This window comes from Meleagris gallopavo, chromosome 27 (assembly GCF_905368555.1).
Source record: "Meleagris gallopavo chromosome 27, MGAL_WU_HG_1.1, whole genome shotgun sequence".
NCBI lineage: Eukaryota > Metazoa > Chordata > Aves > Galliformes > Phasianidae > Meleagris > Meleagris gallopavo.
Genome location: NC_139430.1, coordinates 776,532 through 794,243, shown reverse-complemented (window position 1 = coordinate 794,243; position 17,712 = coordinate 776,532). Strand labels below are relative to the sequence as shown.

The following is a 17,712-nucleotide window of genomic DNA, read 5'->3' as shown; positions in this document are numbered from 1 at the left end:
GCATAAATAATACAAAATAATACAAGATCTCTGCAGGGAGCAGCAGTGTCACCTGTCTAGAAGTCACTCGGTGGGGGATTTCTCATTGCTGCAGCCACTGTTGTTCCCACTGAGCAGAGCAGCACTCAGAAAGCACTCCCGTTGTGCACGGAAGGCACTGATTTGTTAGGAAATCGTTTGCTACACTCAGTACTACCGGAGCCCATTTATTTTTATTTTTTTATTTACTGTTTCCACTGTTCCCAACTGCGCGACCGCTCTCTGAGCGTGGCGATGCCCCCCGCGGCCACAAGAGGGCAGACCGCAACCTGCATTGCGCTGCAGCGCATCCATCCGGGCGGTACGAACGCGCTGTACGTGAAGTCCCCAAATCACAAACTAGAGAAGGAAGAGAAAAGCAAAGGGGAAGAGGTGACCGAGATTGAAATATTTCATTGTTTCCCAGCAACTGCAAAGCTGGGTGCTGAGAAAGGTGAGCAGCGAGGGGAGTGCTTTTTCAGGAGGAAAGCCGATGGATCTCACTGCACTGATGGGATCTGTCCCCATAGCAGATGGGGCCAGGTGGGAAGGGAGAAAACACCCATCCTGTAGAGCTGGAGAAGGATTGAAGAGGGCTCCCATCCTTGCAGGAGTTCTTGCTCGGGTGCTTTGAGCAGCCCCGATGTCCTTGGTGAAGCAAGGTCTTCTCCCAACACCATCAGTGTGCTGTGCCGGTGTGCACCAGATTGCATCACCTTCCCATGCCCATTATCCAAATTACAGCATGTTCTTCCTTATCAGGGTAGGAAGTGATGGGCAGGAGAAGGGAAGCAGCTGCCACCTTGCTGTGGGCTGTCCTGAGAAGCCCCGATTGCTCTCATGTTGTGGCTTGCCATCTCTGCTGGCCACAAGGAGCTTTTCTTGGTTCCATGACAGCTCACACCGGTGCTGCTCTCCACTAACCATTGCCTTCTTGCTGTTGGTGTTGCTGAGCCTGCTCTTCCCCTTTCTCCTATCAGGTTTAATTAGAAAATTCTACGCCCCACAGCTTGGTTTTGTGAGGGATGCCAAAGACGTCACCATGGAAAGCCAAATGGGATGACCAGCAAACTTTATTAATGCATAGAAGACTAACGACCTTTCTAATTAGCAGTTATTCCAGTGCAAGAAGAAGGTGCAGTGAGGCATGCAGCAAAAGCATGCTGTCAGAGGCTGCAACTGACCCCTGAAACTGCCTCTAATGGAGCAGGAGCTTCTTGTGCAGGGCTGTGCTTCGAGCCATCCAGGCCAACACTGAGCACAGTGAGACAGGTGCAAGGCCTGAGCCTTTGCTCCTGCACTTGGGTCACAACAACCCCCTGCATCTATGTGGGAGAGAGGCAGAGTGTATGACAGCAGCACAGAGGAGAAGGATCTGGAGGTGCTAGCTGACAACTGGCTGAACGTGAGCCAGCAGCATGCTCACATGGCCAAGGATGCCAAGGGCATCTGGGCTGATATTAGAAATAGTGCAGCCAGCAGCAGCAGGAGGTGATCATCCCGTTGGAGTCAGACTCTGTCCCCAGGTAATGATGAGAGGTGATGGCCTCAAGGAGCACCAGGAGAGGTCCAGGTTTCATATTTGGAAAAAGTTCTCTGAAAGATGGTGATGCATTGGCACAGGCAGCCCAGGAAGGGGATGGAGTCACTGTCCCCGGAGTTGCTCAAGGTACAGCTGTTACATGGTGCTGGATTCCCCAGAGCTTCACGGCTTCATCTCAGCCCTCAGACAGAGACGTGCTGTGTGTCAGGGTCCAGATTTCAGTGGCCTCGCTGAGCTCAAGGCTCGTAATTTCCAGAAGCTGATGGCGGTGGGGCAATTATCTAGATGGGCTTCCCATCCCTCACGTGGAATTTGCAGGCTCTGCACATTGGTATGGCAAGAACCCGGGGATGGGGGACAGCGTTAATTAGCTGATGTCCTGCCGGGGCCATGGAGGCCAGCAGAGCCTGGCCAAGTCCCACTGGGGATGAGCAGAGCCCCACAATCTGATAGCGTGGCTTGTGCTTGAGGAAAGGACCTGCATGGAACAGCAGATTTTTCCTCTAGATTGCTGGGTAGCAAGGCGGAAACAAGCCACACTGCTGGTCTGGCACCTCCCAACGCTTGGGAGCGTTTGCTCCTCCCTTGGCAGCTTGCTCGGTGCCCCCCACCCCTCTGCCGTGTATATAAGGCCCCTCAGAGCCCTGCCACTACACATCCACTCCAGCGAGGCACACAGCAAGCTGCTCCTTCAGCTCCAGCACCTCTGTCTTGGCCAGAGTCAACCAGAAGGCCTTCAGCATGGGTAAGAAATGCTCTGCAGCCTCCCTTAGCACTGTTTCCAGGGGCCTCTGTGCTTTGAAAATCCATTTCCATTTGGCTGTGGGCTCTCTGCTTCCCTTCCGCTGGGGACTTGCTACAAGAGAAGCTGGAGTTATTTTCCTTGCCAGGGCTTCAGTGCTGACATGGTTGTCCATGTCAACTCCCTCTCCATCGCTGCTGGTGGACCCGGGATGAGTACAGGATGCAGAAGGGAATGGAGCAGTGCTCTGATCTGTGATACCCCATGGTCATGGTTTAGTGGGCATGGGAGTGATGGGTCAGAGGTTGGACTTGATGCTCTCAGTGGTCTTTTCCAGCCTCAAAGATTCCATGGTGCCCAGTGGCACCTGGAGGAGGATTCCTGTCCCGTACCTGAGATCTGTCGGGGCCACCACAAAGGGAGCTGCTGGTCATGGAGTCCTTGCTGGCAGCCAGGGGGGAGAAGTCCACTGAGTGGGACAGAGTCTTCTGAATAGGCACCACTGAAGGATGTGGACACTTCCCATTTCGTTTTCTTTTTCTCACCTCAGACAGATGCAGAGTTCAGTGCTACGAGTACCCCAGCTGCCCTGATGTTGTGAAACCCAAGTGCTATCAGGCATGCTCTGAAGGTGAGTCTTTGCAAAGGTGCTCTGCCTTTGCTTCTGGCTGTATCTGAGAGTCTCCTGAAGCTATTATTTGCCTTTATTATTATTTCATAGCACGTTCTAACACAAGATTTCCATGTTCTTAGCTCCCAGAGAGGAGGTTGCATACGTGACATGTACTTACAGAGAAACAGGCATTGACCAACCTGACTTCCTGGCCACCATTGATCTCAACCCCAGATCTCCATATTACTGCCAGGTCAGCACCTGCCTGTCTCTGATGGCTGCTAAGGCAGACTGACCACATCTATTGCGCGTCTTTGAAACGATTCCTTACTTTAAAGTTTTGACCTTTCCACTTCTAAGTTGTTGATTGCATGAAGGTACCTTTGTCCACCCATCTCCTCGACTAAACCCTGACTCTACCTTTGGCTGCCCAGGTGATCCACCGCCTGCCCATGCCCAACCTCAAGGACGAGCTGCACTGCTCTGGGTGGAGTGCTGGCAGCACTGGCAGCATCTGCTTTGACAATATCACAACGAAAAAGAACAAGCTGATCCTCCCTGGTCTGATTTCTTCCCGTATTTATGTGGTGGATGTGGGCACGCAGTGCCGGGCTCCCACAGTGTGTAAGGTATGAACACAGCATAGTCGGTCTGACCAGGTCATTTCAGACAGCTCTGGCAATGGAGGGCTCTGCCACGTAGTGTGGAATGAACTGATCAACCAAGAGACTTATCTGTGTTCATGTCTGCTTCTTCCAGATGATCGAGCCAGTGGATGTCTTCTGGAAGTGCAACAAGGGCCACCTTAGTGTAGTTCACAGTCTGCCCAACGGTGACATTCTGATTGCCAACATGGGGGATGCAGCTGGACGTGGGAAAGGTATTGCCTTGCAGTAACGAGACTGGGAATATTTCTGGTTGGGAGGAAGAACATCTGGTGAGCTCAGCCAACATGGGCGTCCAGATCACTGCATGCACACTAACGCAAAGAATTGCGATCTGAAGCTGGGATAAATTTTTGGTTCAGAAAATTCTGCATAGCTCAGATGGAAGGCTGTGCTGTACTACACATGGTCCAATACAAAATACAAGCTGCAGCATCTGTGCAGCTAGCATCTCAAGGCAGAAAGTATTCAGAAGAGATTGGTCACTGGAGTTACCATCCATCCTTCGCACTTAGAAGTGATCTGTTGTGCTTCCCTCTGGTGCCACAGGTGGATTTATTGTGCTGGATGGAGAGACCTTTGAGCTGAAGGGCAACTGGGAACACGAGTGCGAGGTTCCCCCAACAGGCTATGACTTCTGGTACCAGCCACGCCACAACGTTCTCATCAGCACCGCCGGGATGGTGCCAAGAATTGCGGGACGTGGATTTAACCCGGATGATCTGAAGAAAGGTGAGGGAACGCGGACGCAGGCGCTGGGCCAGAGCTCAGCAGGCTCATGGGCGGATGCAGACAAGCTCGCAGGATGGGTGGGAGCTGGCGAGAGGGGACGGGCAGAGCGTGTGTAGGTGTCACCCACCTCCAGGGCTGCCCTCCCCTCCTGGCTCACTTCTCCTTCTCCTCCTGCTCAGGGGTCTTCGGGCGCCGCCTGAACGTGTGGAATCTGTCCTGCCGTACCCTGACGCAGTGCTTTGACCTGGGGGAGGACTCGTTGCCCCTGAGCGTGAAGTTCCTGCACAACCCCGATGCTGCCGAGGGCTACGTCAGCTGTGCCCTGAGCGGCATCATCTACCGCTTCTACAAGTGCGAGGCGAGTGCTGGGCTGCAGCCCTGGGGCCCCGGCTGAGAGTGCCCCGATGGAGGGCTGGGAGCCGAGAGCAAGGAGCCCCAGCCTCGCTGCCGGTGTCAGCCACGTGTTTCTTGTACAGAGGGACAGCTGGGCAGTGGAGGAGGCCATCCAGATACCAGCCAAGGACGTGTCGGGATGGATTCTGCCCAAGATGCCAGGTGAGCCCTGCGTGCTGCTCCCCATTTCCTCCTGGCACGTTGAGCTGTGCGGGATGTCTTCCGGGGATGCCGCCTCACCCACGGCTCTTTCTTCTCTGCCCTCCCAGCCTTCCCCAGCGACCTGGTCATTTCCCTGGACGACAAGTACCTGTACGTCTGCAACTGGCTGCACGGAGACATCCGCCAGTACGAGATCTCCAGGACATGCAAGCCCCGGCTGGTGGGACAGGTGAGGCGGGGGCAGGAGGCTGCGCTCGTAGTTCCGTGGCGATGGGTGGTGGTGGTCAGGTGCCAAGCCACGCGTCTCCGTGCCTTGCCTGCAGGTGTTCGTGGGAGGCAGCATCCTGCGAGGCGGGCCCGTGACGGTGTGCAGAGATGAAGAGCTGAAGTGCCAGCCGGAGCCCTTGGTGATCAAGGTGAGCTCTGCGGGCTCTGTCCCACGGCGTCCTCTGCACTTGGGCTCTGCTCTGCTCTCCCTTTTGCTGCTCCTGCTTTTGCTCATCGGCTGAAAGAGAGGAGCCATAGCAACGCCACTGCTCTCTCTTGTGCCTGCAGTGCAAGAGGGTGTACGGCGGCCCTGCCAAGATCCAGCTCAGCGTGGATGGCAAGAGGCTGTACGTCACCAACTCCTTCTACAGCACTTGGGACAAGCAGTTCTACCCGAACGTGGTCAAGTAAGGAACCTCGGGGAGGAAGGGGGCCCTTCTGGGTGTCCCTCGTGGGTGGGGATGGAAAGGTCAGGCGGCGCTGCTCTTGTCTGCAATGCTGCTCCATCGCCCCTCGCAGGGAAGGCTCTGTCATGCTGCAGATCGATGTGGACACAGAGAAGGGAGGCCTGACGGTGAACAAGAACTTCCTGGTGGATTTTGGAAAGGAGCCCAACAGGCCATGCCTTGCCCACGACATCCGCTTCCCTTGCGGAGATTCCACCTCCGACATCTCTGCCTAGGCGCCGTGGAACGGCTCCCTTCTTCTCTCTAGTCTGTAGTGCAGCCGTCAAGCGGAGCGTGGGGTGATTGGGTTGGGGGTCCCATTCCTTGCTGGAAGCTTCATTTCTGCAGCCAGTCCAGGCAGCCTTTGCTTTCCGTGCACACAAGTCCCTGGGCGTGCTTCCCAGAGCAGAGCGCAGCTCCTTGCTCAGACTCTGAGCCGTGCACAATGCACAGCTCCTTTCTGTTGAAGTCTGCATCCTCACCGTGCCATACAGAGCCTGCTGGAGGCTGTTGAGCTCTCTGTTAGGATTCAGAGCTTGCTCACACTTGCTGATGAAGGCCACAGAAGGTGAAATGCCCACGTTGTCTGAGCTGCTGTTCTTCAGCCGCGTTCGTTGCTGGGCAGTCCTTCCCTGGCACAGGGGCACACGGAAGCTGCTGGCGCGTGCCAGTGCCTGGGCCAGGACGTGTTGCATCGCTGCAGGAGTGTGAAGTGCTTCAGTCAGAAAGGGATGCCTGATTCCTGATGCTGCTTTTCTGGGGTTCTGCTTCAAACATGAATAAAACTCTCCTTTGCATCACCTTGGTCTTCACGTCTTAATTCACGGAAGCCTTTCCAATGTACTTAGGGGCAAAGCACGCTGGCAGTCCCTTTTCTGCCTCAACCAAGAGTGACTTCTCTCAGGAATCTGTGGCATTGTTGTCACCCAAAGCAATGTCTTGGATTTCCTAGAGCTTACTTTAGATAGGACTGAGAGAACACAGCTAGTAGTCATTCCAATGGAGTCATGTCTGTTACGTGCCTGGTGTGCTGGTGGTGCCAGGGTTGAGCGGCTCAACAAAGTTGAGGCAATGTGAACTTGGGTCTTTGCTTGCAGTTCTCAGCACTCCCTCTGTGGCATTGGCAAAGGTGAGCTCAGCACCTTAAAACTTCGGAATAGAATTCCCTCTTTCACGCTGAGAAATGAGATTTGAATTTCTCTCCACAGGAAGGTGTGGTTATCAGAGCTGTAGACCATCCCCTGCTTCCCACGTGCTCTGTGGAGCTTCATCTGCGGGTGCCAAAGCCCCATCTTGCAATGGAATCCTGCTTGCGTGCAGGACAGCAAACACTGCCCCAGGGATGTGCTGCAGAAACCCTTCTGCACACCCACCCATGTTCCCATTAGTCCCACTTGCCTCGAGACTCTCCACAAAGGCACAATTTGCAGCCATCATCAGTCTGGAGACTGCAAAAGTTGGAGTATAAAGAGCACGCTTTTAAATTTCAGCCTTTCATGTTCTCGGAAGAACATGACTTCACTGACTTCCTGCACACTTCCCATGGTCAAAGTTATTGCACCCTTAATGGTCCTGGGAGGAAAACAAGCCTCCAAAATGAGGTGTGCAGGAGTTCTGGAAGAACTTGTCCTCTGGGGTGGGCTCTTCTCTCTTCCATGAGAGAGGATGACATGAGATGAGATCCTGGGTTTCAATTGGGGACCCTCAGCTGGGTGGCATCGCTGGGTGCAGTGGATGTGGACACTGTGCTTCACGTATGGGCTGTTCCCAGGCCTTTGGGTCCTGATGAATGTGTCTGAGGAACGTGGGAATGTGCATGAGTCAACCTGGGGTAGATGGAACACGGAGCATTGCAGGTGTGTGGATGTGCCAGGTGTTGGTGGAGCTGGGTGCTGAGGTTGGATGCTTCCTCTGTTCCCCTCTTGTGGTTGGCTGGAAGATGCAGCTGAGCATTTCAACATCTCAAAATGCTTTGTTTTGTGGGCACAAACTCAGCTGAGGATGGAGTTACGTGAATTGCCATGGGCATGTTTGGACTGCAACACTCATTGGTGCACCTCGTTAAGAAAAAACATGTAGGTTGAAGACTGAAAAGGAATGTCCTGACACATCATCATGACCACGCAGTCAGTGTGAGTGTTCCATCCTGCCTTCAGTCTTTTTTTCGGATGAACCTTCTTTAAGGACCATTTCCAGGAAGATGAGGATGCAAATGTAACCACCTGGCTACTGCAATGATAATGCATTTCTTAGAGAACTGTGCAGAGAAAACATGGATACTGCAGAGGGTTGAAAAGGAGATTGATTCAGTAATAGATGGACAAGTCACTGACGGATATTTTGCTTTCACATCTGTTAAGAGGATGAGCACAGAGAAGTGTGAAATGATTCTCTGGAGTGGAACCTGAAATATTCAAGTAAACAGCTCAGATGCTAATGCAGTTCTTCAGGTAGAGACACAGAGATGTGCAGTGCAGTCTGGGTGCCATGAAGAGCAGAAGTTCCTCCTCATCCATCTCCCAGCTGCACGCTGCTGCCTCTCCTCTGGTGTCCTCTGGTACCAACGAGCTGATCCAGCAGAAAGCTGCACGGCCAAGAGGTGACTCACCATCCCTTGGTGCCTGCTGTCCCCGTAGCTGCACACCATGGGGCCATTTGGTGGCAGCCTGAAGTTCTCATTACCTGGTGTCTGAAATCACAACCTGAGGATGTGGGTTTTTGATGGGCTTGTCCAATTGTGGGAAAGAGTGATCTCATCTTCCCCATGGTTCTGCTCGGAGCTCTCTATCCCATCCCTCCATCCGTCATGGCGAATATTGGCTTTGCAAAAGTCTGCCTGCTCCGTCACTCGGAGTTGGCTGTTTCCAGTAGATCAGATGAGTGACCACCAGAAAAAACAACTCCTGATTTATTTTCTCTTGAGGGCTGTGTGCTTGGCATGCTTTAAAGCTCTGTGAATTTGTCATAGGATCAGGATCATAATCATTATGTTGGAAAAGACCCCCACGGTCATCAAGTCTGCACTGGAAGACTTCTATCTCCGACTGCAGGCAGACCCTTTCCAGCTCTCTCTTTTGGGTCAGTGCTGTTCAGGTGCTCATTGGCACAAGCTGTGCAATCCAGCTGCTGAACACACCATCAGCCCTCAGCTTTGATCCCAGCGCTTCTCCCAGCTGCAGCAGTGCTCCAGAAGAGAAGCAGCGAGGGCAGCATTCCCCTCACTGCATCCTCAGGGCATCCCCAGTGACCACGTGCATTGAGCTCCCCTTTCTCTGCACAAAACAGGACTCACTTGTGTATTCCAATGCCTGTCTGACCTGACAGATGGGCGTCATCACTCCAGGGTGGAAGAGAGACATCGCATGTTTGGACGATGTGTCATCAAGGAAAAGAACAAGCTGATACTTCCGAGTTTAATTTTGCCCTGATTTCATGTCATGGAGATGAGAACAAACTCCAGGGCTGCGTGTGGTGTGCCTGGAGTGACGTGCTCCTGGGAAGGGAATGAGACTGGGAGCTTTTGGAAGAAGATAAAGAGGAAGAATTTAATGAGGAAGAAGTTGTTTTAATTACCCCTCAGCTCTTCTGTAGGCAAATGTGAAACTGGGACTCGACCTTGAAATAGAATCATTATAAAGAGACTTTAGCCTGGATACAGAAAGAATGACAAAGTGGCACATTTGAATGCAGTTCCTTTGTCCAGAAGACAGCTTTCTTTTTTTCCAGAGGAGATTGGTGGATTCTGGGAGGATCTCAGTGGGGCTGCCATGCTCGTAATAGCAGCTTCTTTCCCGGTGGTGCACTCTGTGTCTTCCTCCAGTGATGGCACTGGGGAGGAGCAGTTCCTCCATTGGCTTATGTGGGGGAATAAAAGACAAATGTCAGTGCAATGATGTCATTTTGTCACCTTCCTTCCCACCAGCGGTGTGAAATTTCTCAGCTGTTGCTCATTTTTCCTCACACCAGGAAGGTTTTAGGTGAGGATGCCTGTCAGTCTGGGTAAACAATCACCCATTTCCCTCTGTTTCACATTTCTGCTGTTAGAAGAGTTGGGACCACTCATTCCATACATTGCAGCGATTCCTTCGTGCCTCAGTGCTGATGAAACGTCATGCCCTGCCGAAATGTGGGTAGGAATGGGAAGGGAGAAAACACCCACTCTGTGGAGCTGGAGGAGGATTGGAGAGGGCTCCCATCCTTGCAGGAGTTCTTGCTTGGGTGCTTTGAGCAGCCCCGATGTCCTTGGTGAAGCAAGGTCTTCCCCCAACACCATCAGTGTGCTGTGCCGGTGTGCACCAGATTGCATCACCTTCCCATGCCCATTATCCAAATTACAGCATGTTCTTCCTTATCAGGGTAGGAAGTGATGGGCAGGAGAAGGGAAGCAGCTGCCACCTTGCTGTGGGCTGTCCTGAGAAGCCCCGATTGCTCTCATGTTGTGGCTTGCCATCTCTGCTGGCCACAAGGAGCTTTTCTTGGTTCCATGACAGCTCACACCGGTGCTGCTCTCCACTAACCATTGCCTTCTTGCTGTTGGTGTTGCTGAGCCTGCTCTTCCCCTTTCTCCTATCAGGTTTAATTAGAAAATTCTACGCCCCACAGCTTGGTTTTGTGAGGGATGCCAAAGACGTCACCACGGAAAACCAAATGGGATGACCAGCAAACTTTATTAATGCGTAGAAGACTAACGACCTTTCTAATTAGCAGTTGTGCAGATGCAAGAAAAAGGTGCAGTGAGCCATGTACGTTGTGACAGCAAAACCTAATGCACATGGGGATAGCTTGACAGCAATAAGCATCCACTGACAGCTTGAATGGAAAGGTTGAGCTGCTGCTGGTCATAATCTCTCCTCCACCTCTGCCCATAGCAGTGACACTGCTGAGACGGATTTTGTCCAAACAGATCATGAGTTCTCCCACCAACACGTTGGCGGTGGCACTTTGATGCTCCCCTCTTCCAGAAAAGGCCGAGTGTTTGGCTGCTGCCTGTCCAGCTGTCACAATTTAGAGACCAGTTCTGAAACCAGAGAGAAATAATGAGAGCCTGGGTGAGATGGGTGCAGTTGTCCTGTCTTCTGATAGGGATCTCCCCGGGGCTTCTTTAATGGCTCCATCAGATATTTCTGCATTCCTACATGGAACAATTACATATCCCATGTAATTTGCTCACTGATTGAGGAGTTCTTCCTCAAGATATGACACTTGTTCACGTTCCACAGTACTTGGTGTTCTCTTCCTGTTTGGCATCTGCAGGGTGATCTCAGGAGGCCCCATTCCTTCTAAACTGCTTGTCTCCAACACCACAGACCCTTCAGTGGAGGTCTCTGCACTTCCTGGGGGTATCTCAAGCTCTTCAGTCCCATTTGCAGACCATGGAGCAGCACCAGTACCAGGTACTTTGCAGAGGTGTTGCCTTCATGGGACCCGGAGACTCACTGACAGCACAGCTTGGCTGTGTGCCATTACAAGCTCATCTTTTAAGTGTCTGCATCTTGACCAGGAACAAGGAGAGGTCATGTTGGGATGGACTTTGGGAGCCCAGTCCTGCTGGACTGATGGAAGGCTTTTCTCAACGAGGACGTGGTGTCCATGATAGGAACCAGGGCCCTGTCCATGGTAGCCAGGGAACTGAGAGGCGAGGTGGAGGCGAGGTGAGAGATTCTCCTGGACACGGTGCTGAAGTAGACCAGTACCTGCCCTCAGAGCAAGTGGACACGGAGTCACCTCTGCCATTCATTTTCCATGACACGGGTCTGCTTCAGAGATGTAGAGAGAGGAAGAGGCTGCTATTGCAGAGCTGCTACATTATACTGGATTGCCCAGAGCTTCATGGCTTCATCTCAGCCCTCAGACAGAGACGTGCTGTGTGTCAGGGTCCAGATTTCAGTGGCCTCGCTGAGCTCAAGGCTCGTAATTTCCAGAAGCTGATGGCGGTGGGGCAATTATCTAGATGGGCTTCCCATCCCTCACGTGGAATTTGCAGGCTCTGCACATTGGTATGGCAAGAACCCGGGGATGGGGGACAGCGTTAATTAGCTGATGTCCTGCCGGGGCCATGGAGGCCAGCAGAGCCTGGCCAAGTCCCACTGGGGATGAGCAGAGCCCCACAATCTGATAACGTGGTTTGTGCTTGAGGAAAGGACCTGCATGGAACAGCAGATTTTTCCTCTAGATTGCTGGGTAGCAAGGCGGAAACAAGCCACACTGCTGGTCTGGCACCTCCCAATGCTTGGGAGCGTTTGCTCCTCCCTTGGCAGCTTGCTCGGTGCCCCCCACCCCTCTGCCGTGTATATAAGGCCCCTCAGAGCCCTGCCACTACACATCCACTCCAGCGAGGCACACAGCAAGCTGCTCCTTCAGCTCCAGCACCTCTGTCTTGGCCAGAGTCAACCAGAAGGCCTTCAGCATGGGTAAGAAATGCTCTGCAGCCTCCCTTAGCACTGTTTCCAGGGGCCTCTGTGCTTTGAAAATCCATTTCCATTTGGCTGTGGGCTCTCTGCTCCCCTTCCGCTGGGGACTTGCTACAAGAGAAGCTGGAGTTATTTTCCTTGCCAGGGCTTCAGTGCTGACATGGTTGTCCATGTCAACTCCCTCTCCATCGCTGCTGGTGGACCCGGGATGAGTACAGGATGCAGAAGGGAATGGAGCAGTGCTCTGATCTGTGATACCCCATGGTCATGGTTTAGTGGGCATGGGAGTGATGGGTCAGAGGTTGGACTTGATGCTCTCAGTGGTCTTTTCCAGCCTCAAAGATTCCATGGTGCCCAGTGGCACCTGGAGGAGGATTCCTGTCCCGTACCTGAGATCTGTCGGGGCCACCACAAAGGGAGCTGCTGGTCATGAAGTCCTTGCTGGCAGCCAGGGGGGAGAAGTCCACTGAGTGGGACAGAGTCTTCTGAATAGGCACCACTGAAGGATGTGGACACTTCCCATTTCGTTTTCTTTTTCTCACCTCAGACAGATGCAGAGTTCAGTGCTACCAGTATCCCAGCTGCCCTGATGTTGTGAAACCCAAGTGCCATCAGGCATGCTCTGAAGGTAGGTGTTTGTGAAAGAGCTCTGACTTAGCTTCAGGTTGGGCGATGATCGAGTCTGTGTCTTTCACAGACCACCCTTAATTAACTTCATGTACTGAGTCCCTTCCTGAAAGGGGAAAACTGTAGCTATACAGTGATCCACTTGTGTTGTGTTTTACATCTGGTCCAGTCATGGCAGCAGAAAATTAATCTTAGTATCATACAATCATAGAATCTTTTGAGTTGGAAGAGACCTTTAAAGGTCATCTTGTCCCACTCTGCAATGAACAGGGACACCCACAGCTCCCTCGGGTGCTCTGAGCCCTGTCCTACCCACCTTGGTGTCTTCAGGGATGGGGCACCACCACATCTCTCCTAACAACCTGTTCCTCGTTCGTCCTGAGAGTCTCCTGAAGCTTTCATTTGCCTTTATTGTTATTTCATTGCATGTTCTAACGCTGATGTTCCATACACCTAGCTCCTAAGGAAGAGCTTGCGTATGTGACTTGTACTTACCGAGAAACGTGCGTCAACCAACCTGACTTCCTGGCCACCATCGATCTCAACCCCAGATCTCCGCATTACTGCCAGGTACCTGTGCCCAACCCTTCTTGGCCTGATGATCACTGCTGGCTCTGTCCTTCCAGATCCATGGCATTTCCTCTGTTGTACTGTCCCCGGTGTGCCTGGCTCTTGCTGAACCATCTCCATCTCTGTGTGCACACACCAGCTGTGACACGCTTCATATCTCACTTCTTGTGACATTAAGTGATGCTTTGAGTAGAATCTCCTGTCAGTGGCTCTTCATCAGCAAACACGGCCACCAGTGACCCAGGTGGCTTTGGGTTCTCAGCACTTCTGCAGGTTTCAGCATGCTTCTGGTGCACTGCAATTTCAGAGATGTTCTGTTATGCACCGCCCCAACCTGTCTGCTGACATCCCTATGGGAAATCAGCACCTACCTGTCTCTGACGGCTGCTAAGGCAGACTGACCACATCTATTGCGCGTCTTTGAAACGATTCCTTACTTTAAAGTTTTGACCTTTCCACTTCTAAGTTGTTGATTGCATGAAGGTACCTTTGTCCACCCATCTCCTCGACTAAACCCTGACTCTATCTTTGGCTGCTCAGGTGATCCACCGCCTGCCTGTGCCCAACCTCAAGGACGAGCTGCACTGTTCTGGGTGGAGTGCTGGCAAAGTCTGCTTTGACAATATCACAACGAAAAAGAACAAGCTGATCCTCCCCTGTTTGATTTCTTCCCGTATTTATGTGGTGGATGTGGGCACGCAGTGCCGGGCTCCCACAGTGTGTAAGGTATGTCTGGAGTGACTCCAACAAGTTGTTTCAAATGGGTTGTCAGTCAGTGCTTCTGGAGTAACACAGAGGGAGAAGGTCCTCTCCTCTTCTTCTCTTACCCCTTCGTTTTACAGAGTTGGGACAAGTTTCCCTCCCAGCTCTCTGTCAGACCAAAGAAGACTCCCATCATCACTTTATTCCCCACTGCATTCAGGGAGTGTCCAGTAACTGGAGATCATGTCACACACCCCGTACCAGTACCCCTCATAGTGAGGTGGACAAACGAGCTCTTACTGTTGGATGTTGTTCCATCCGTGTTGTCCATGTAAAGGAGAGCTCAGTGGCTTCTCTGCTCCTTTTCAAGGGTCTGCTGTATTCAGAATCCTCAGATGGTAAAAGGCTCTGCCTTTTTCACCCCAAAAAATTGAAATGAGCTGATCAGGCAGAGGCTTACATGTGAGTCCCCTTGTTTTTCAGATGATCGAGCCAGTGGATGTCTTCTGGAAGTGCAACAAGGGCCACCTTAGTGTAGTTCACAGTCTGCCCAACGGTGACATTCTGATCGCCAACATGGGGGATGCAGCTGGCCATGGAAAAGGTACGTTTCCTCCTGACTGTTCCAATAACATGATTCCTGTTAGAAAAATGGGAGCCTTATAAACCACAGACTTCCAGAGTTTCAAACATCAAATGTGAGTTAACTGTTGAGAACTCCAAGTATTTCTTTGCAGCTATGAGCCCATAGTCACCCACAAGCACGAGGGGCAGCGTGGGGAAATGAAGACGAGTGCAGAGGCATAGCTCTGCAGATTCAGGCAGTCAGTCTCACTGTCTGAGCAAGCGTTCATCCATCCCTGCTTGAGAAAGGGAGATGGGATGAGCAAAGCCAACGTAGGTAGCATGGTCACTGAATGCACTCTAACGCAAAGAATTGCGATCTGAAGCTGGGATAAATTTTTGGTTCAGAAAATTCTGCATAGCTCAGATGGAAAGCTGTGCTGTACTACACATGGTCCAATACAAAATACAAGCTGCAGCATCTGTGCAGCTAGCATCTCAAGGCAGAAAGTATTCAGAAGAGATTGGTCACTGGAGTTACCATCCATCCTTCGCACTTAGAAGTGATCTGTTGTGCTTCCCTCTGGTGCCACAGGTGGATTTATTGTGCTGGATGGAGAGACCTTTGAGCTGAAGGGCAACTGGGAACACGAGTGCGAGGTTCCCCCAACAGGCTATGACTTCTGGTACCAGCCACGCCACAACGTTCTCATCAGCACCGCCGGGATGGTGCCAAGAATTGCGGGACGTGGATTTAACCCGGATGATCTGAAGAAAGGTGAGGGAACGCGGACGCAGGCGCTGGGCCAGAGCTCAGCAGGCTCATGGGCGGATGCAGACGAGCTCGCAGGATGGGTGGGAGCTGGCGAGAGGGGACGGGCAGAGCGTGTGTAGGTGTCACCCACCTCCAGGGCTGCCCTCCCCTCCTGGCTCACTTCTCCTTCTCCTCCTGCTCAGGGGTCTTCGGGCGCCGCCTGAACGTGTGGAATCTGTCCTGCCGTACCCTGACGCAGTGCTTTGACCTGGGGGAGGACTCGTTGCCCCTGAGCGTGAAGTTCCTGCACAACCCCGATGCTGCCGAGGGCTACGTCAGCTGTGCCCTGAGCGGCATCATCTACCGCTTCTACAAGTGCGAGGCGAGTGCTGGGCTGCAGCCCTGGGGCCCCGGCTGAGAGTGCCCCGATGGAGGGCTGGGAGCCGAGAGCAAGGAGCCCCAGCCTCGCTGCCGGTGTCAGCCACGTGTTTCTTGTACAGAGGGACAGCTGGGCAGTGGAGGAGGCCATCCAGATACCAGCCAAGGACGTGTCGGGATGGATTCTGCCCAAGATGCCAGGTGAGCCCTGCGTGCTGCTCCCCATTTCCTCCTGGCATGTTGAGCTGTGCGGGATGTCTTCCGGGGATGCCGCCTCACCCACGGCTCTTTCTTCTCTGCCCTCCCAGCCTTCCCCAGCGACCTGGTCATTTCCCTGGACGACAAGTACCTGTACGTCTGCAACTGGCTGCACGGAGACATCCGCCAGTACGAGATCTCCAGGACCTGCAAGCCCCGGCTGGTGGGACAGGTGAGGCGGGGGCAGGAGGCTGCGCTCGTAGTTCCGTGGCGATGGGTGGTGGTGGTCAGGTGCCAAGCCACGCGTCTCCGTGCCTTGCCTGCAGGTGTTCGTGGGAGGCAGCATCCTGCGAGGCGGGCCCGTGACGGTGTGCAGAGATGAAGAGCTGAAGTGCCAGCCGGAGCCCTTGGTGATCAAGGTGAGCTCTGCGGGCTCTGCCCCACGGCGTCCTCTGCACTTGGGCTCTGCTCTGCTCTCCCTTTTGCTGCTCCTGCTTTTGCTCATCGGCTGAAAGAGAGGAGCCATAGCAACGCCACTGCTCTCTCTTGTGCCTGCAGTGCAAGAGGGTGTACGGCGGCCCTGCCAAGATCCAGCTCAGCGTGGATGGCAAGAGGCTGTACGTCACCAACTCCTTCTACAGCACTTGGGACAAGCAGTTCTACCCGAACGTGGTCAAGTAAGGAACCTCGGGGAGGAAGGGGGCCCTTCGGGGTGTCCCTCGTGGGTGGGGATGGAAAGGTCAGGCGGCGCTGCTCTTGTCTGCAATGCTGCTCCATCGCCCCTCGCAGGGAAGGCTCTGTCATGCTGCAGATCGATGTGGACACAGAGAAGGGAGGCCTGACGGTGAACAAGAACTTCCTGGTGGATTTTGGAAAGGAGCCCAACGGGCCATGCCTTGCCCACGACATCCGCTTCCCTTGCGGAGATTCCACCTCCGACATCTCTGCCTAGGCGCCGTGGAACGGCTCCCTTCTTCTCTCTAGTCTGTAGTGCAGCCGTCAAGCGGAGCGTGGGGTGATTGGGTTGGGGGTCCCATTCCTTGCTGGAAGCTTCATTTCTGCAGCCAGTCCAGGCAGCCTTTGCTTTCCGTGCACACAAGTCCCTGGGCGTGCTTCCCAGAGCAGAGCGCAGCTCCTTGCTCAGACTCTGAGCCGTGCACAATGCACAGCTCCTTTCTGTTGAAGTCTGCATCCTCACCGTGCCATACAGAGCCTGCTGGAGGCTGTTGAGCTCTCTGTTAGGATTCAGAGCTTGCTCACACTTGCTGATGAAGGCCACAGAAGGTGAAATGCCCACGTTGTCTGAGCTGCTGTTCTTCAGCCGCGTTTGTTGCTGGGCAGTCCTTCCCTGGCACAGGGGCACATGGAAGCTGCTGGCGCGTGCCAGTGCCTGGGCCAGGACGTGTTGCATCGCTGCAGGAGTGTGAAGTGCTTCAGTCAGAAAGGGATGCCTGATTCCTGATGCTGCTTTTCTGGGGTTCTGCTTCAAACATGAATAAAACTCTCCTTTGCATCACCTTGGTCTTCACGTCTTAATTCACGGAAGCCTTTCCAATGTACTTAGGGGCAAAGCACGCTGGCAGTCCCTTTTCTGCCTCAACCAAGAGTGACTTCTCTCAGGAATCTGTGGCATTGTTGTCACCCAAAGCAATGTCTTGGATTTCCTAGAGCTTACTTTAGATAGGACTGAGAGAACACAGCTAGTAGTCATTCCAATGGAGTCATGTCTGTTACGTGCCTGGTGTGCTGGTGGTGCCAGGGTTGAGCGGCTCAACAAAGTTGAGGCAATGTGAACTTGGGTCTTTGCTTGCAGTTCTCAGCACTCCCTCTGTGGCATTGGCAAAGGTGAGCTCAGCACCTTAAAACTTCGGAATAGAATTCCCTCTTTCACGCTGAGAAATGAGATTTGAATTTCTCTCCACAGGAAG

The 17,712-nt window shown here is 53.1% G+C and overlaps 2 protein-coding genes across 3 annotated transcripts; both read left to right on the top strand.

Annotated features, from left to right (window-relative positions):
* The first annotated feature begins 88 nt into the window (after positions 1 to 88).
* Positions 89 to 6,378, top strand: LOC104914449 (methanethiol oxidase-like). Of its 2 annotated transcripts, none has more exons than XM_010724014.3 (12): positions 89 to 472; positions 2,854 to 2,934; positions 3,057 to 3,169; positions 3,351 to 3,545; positions 3,676 to 3,796; positions 4,131 to 4,313; positions 4,493 to 4,671; positions 4,790 to 4,868; positions 4,976 to 5,097; positions 5,192 to 5,284; positions 5,424 to 5,542; positions 5,655 to 6,378. In XM_010724014.3, the coding sequence occupies exons 1-12, from the start codon at positions 274 to 276 to the stop codon at positions 5,815 to 5,817; spliced, it is 1,647 nt and encodes a 548-aa protein (XP_010722316.3). In that variant the 5' UTR covers positions 89 to 273; the 3' UTR covers positions 5,818 to 6,378. The 2 variants fall into 2 exon arrangements, with proteins under 2 accessions (XP_010722316.3, XP_085065961.1); XM_085209835.1 differs by having other exon boundaries at positions 332 to 2,306.
* A 5,609-nt stretch (positions 6,379 to 11,987) lies between these two features.
* On the top strand, positions 11,988 to 17,285 carry LOC100543433 (methanethiol oxidase-like). Its single transcript, XM_085209543.1, has 12 exons — positions 11,988 to 11,991; positions 12,539 to 12,619; positions 13,076 to 13,188; positions 13,729 to 13,914; positions 14,374 to 14,494; positions 15,050 to 15,232; positions 15,412 to 15,590; positions 15,709 to 15,787; positions 15,895 to 16,016; positions 16,111 to 16,203; positions 16,343 to 16,461; positions 16,574 to 17,285. Exons 1-12 carry the CDS (start codon positions 11,988 to 11,990, stop codon positions 16,734 to 16,736), a joined length of 1,443 nt encoding a protein of 480 aa, XP_085065669.1. The 3' UTR covers positions 16,737 to 17,285.
* Positions 17,286 to 17,712: the final 427 nt, after the last annotated feature.

Coding starts and splice junctions, on each gene's coding strand:
- LOC104914449 (XM_010724014.3), top strand. CDS start 274: ATGCCCCCCGCGGCCACAAGAGGGCAGACCGCAACCTGCATTGCGCTG. Junction 473..2,853: donor AAAGCTGGGTGCTGAGAAAG/GTGAGCAGCGAG, acceptor TTCTCACCTCAG/ACAGATGCAGAGTTCAGTGC. Junction 5,543..5,654: donor TTCTACCCGAACGTGGTCAA/GTAAGGAACCTC, acceptor CGCCCCTCGCAG/GGAAGGCTCTGTCATGCTGC.
- LOC100543433 (XM_085209543.1), top strand. Junction 16,017..16,110: donor AGCCCCGGCTGGTGGGACAG/GTGAGGCGGGGG, acceptor CCTTGCCTGCAG/GTGTTCGTGGGAGGCAGCAT. Junction 16,462..16,573: donor TTCTACCCGAACGTGGTCAA/GTAAGGAACCTC, acceptor CGCCCCTCGCAG/GGAAGGCTCTGTCATGCTGC.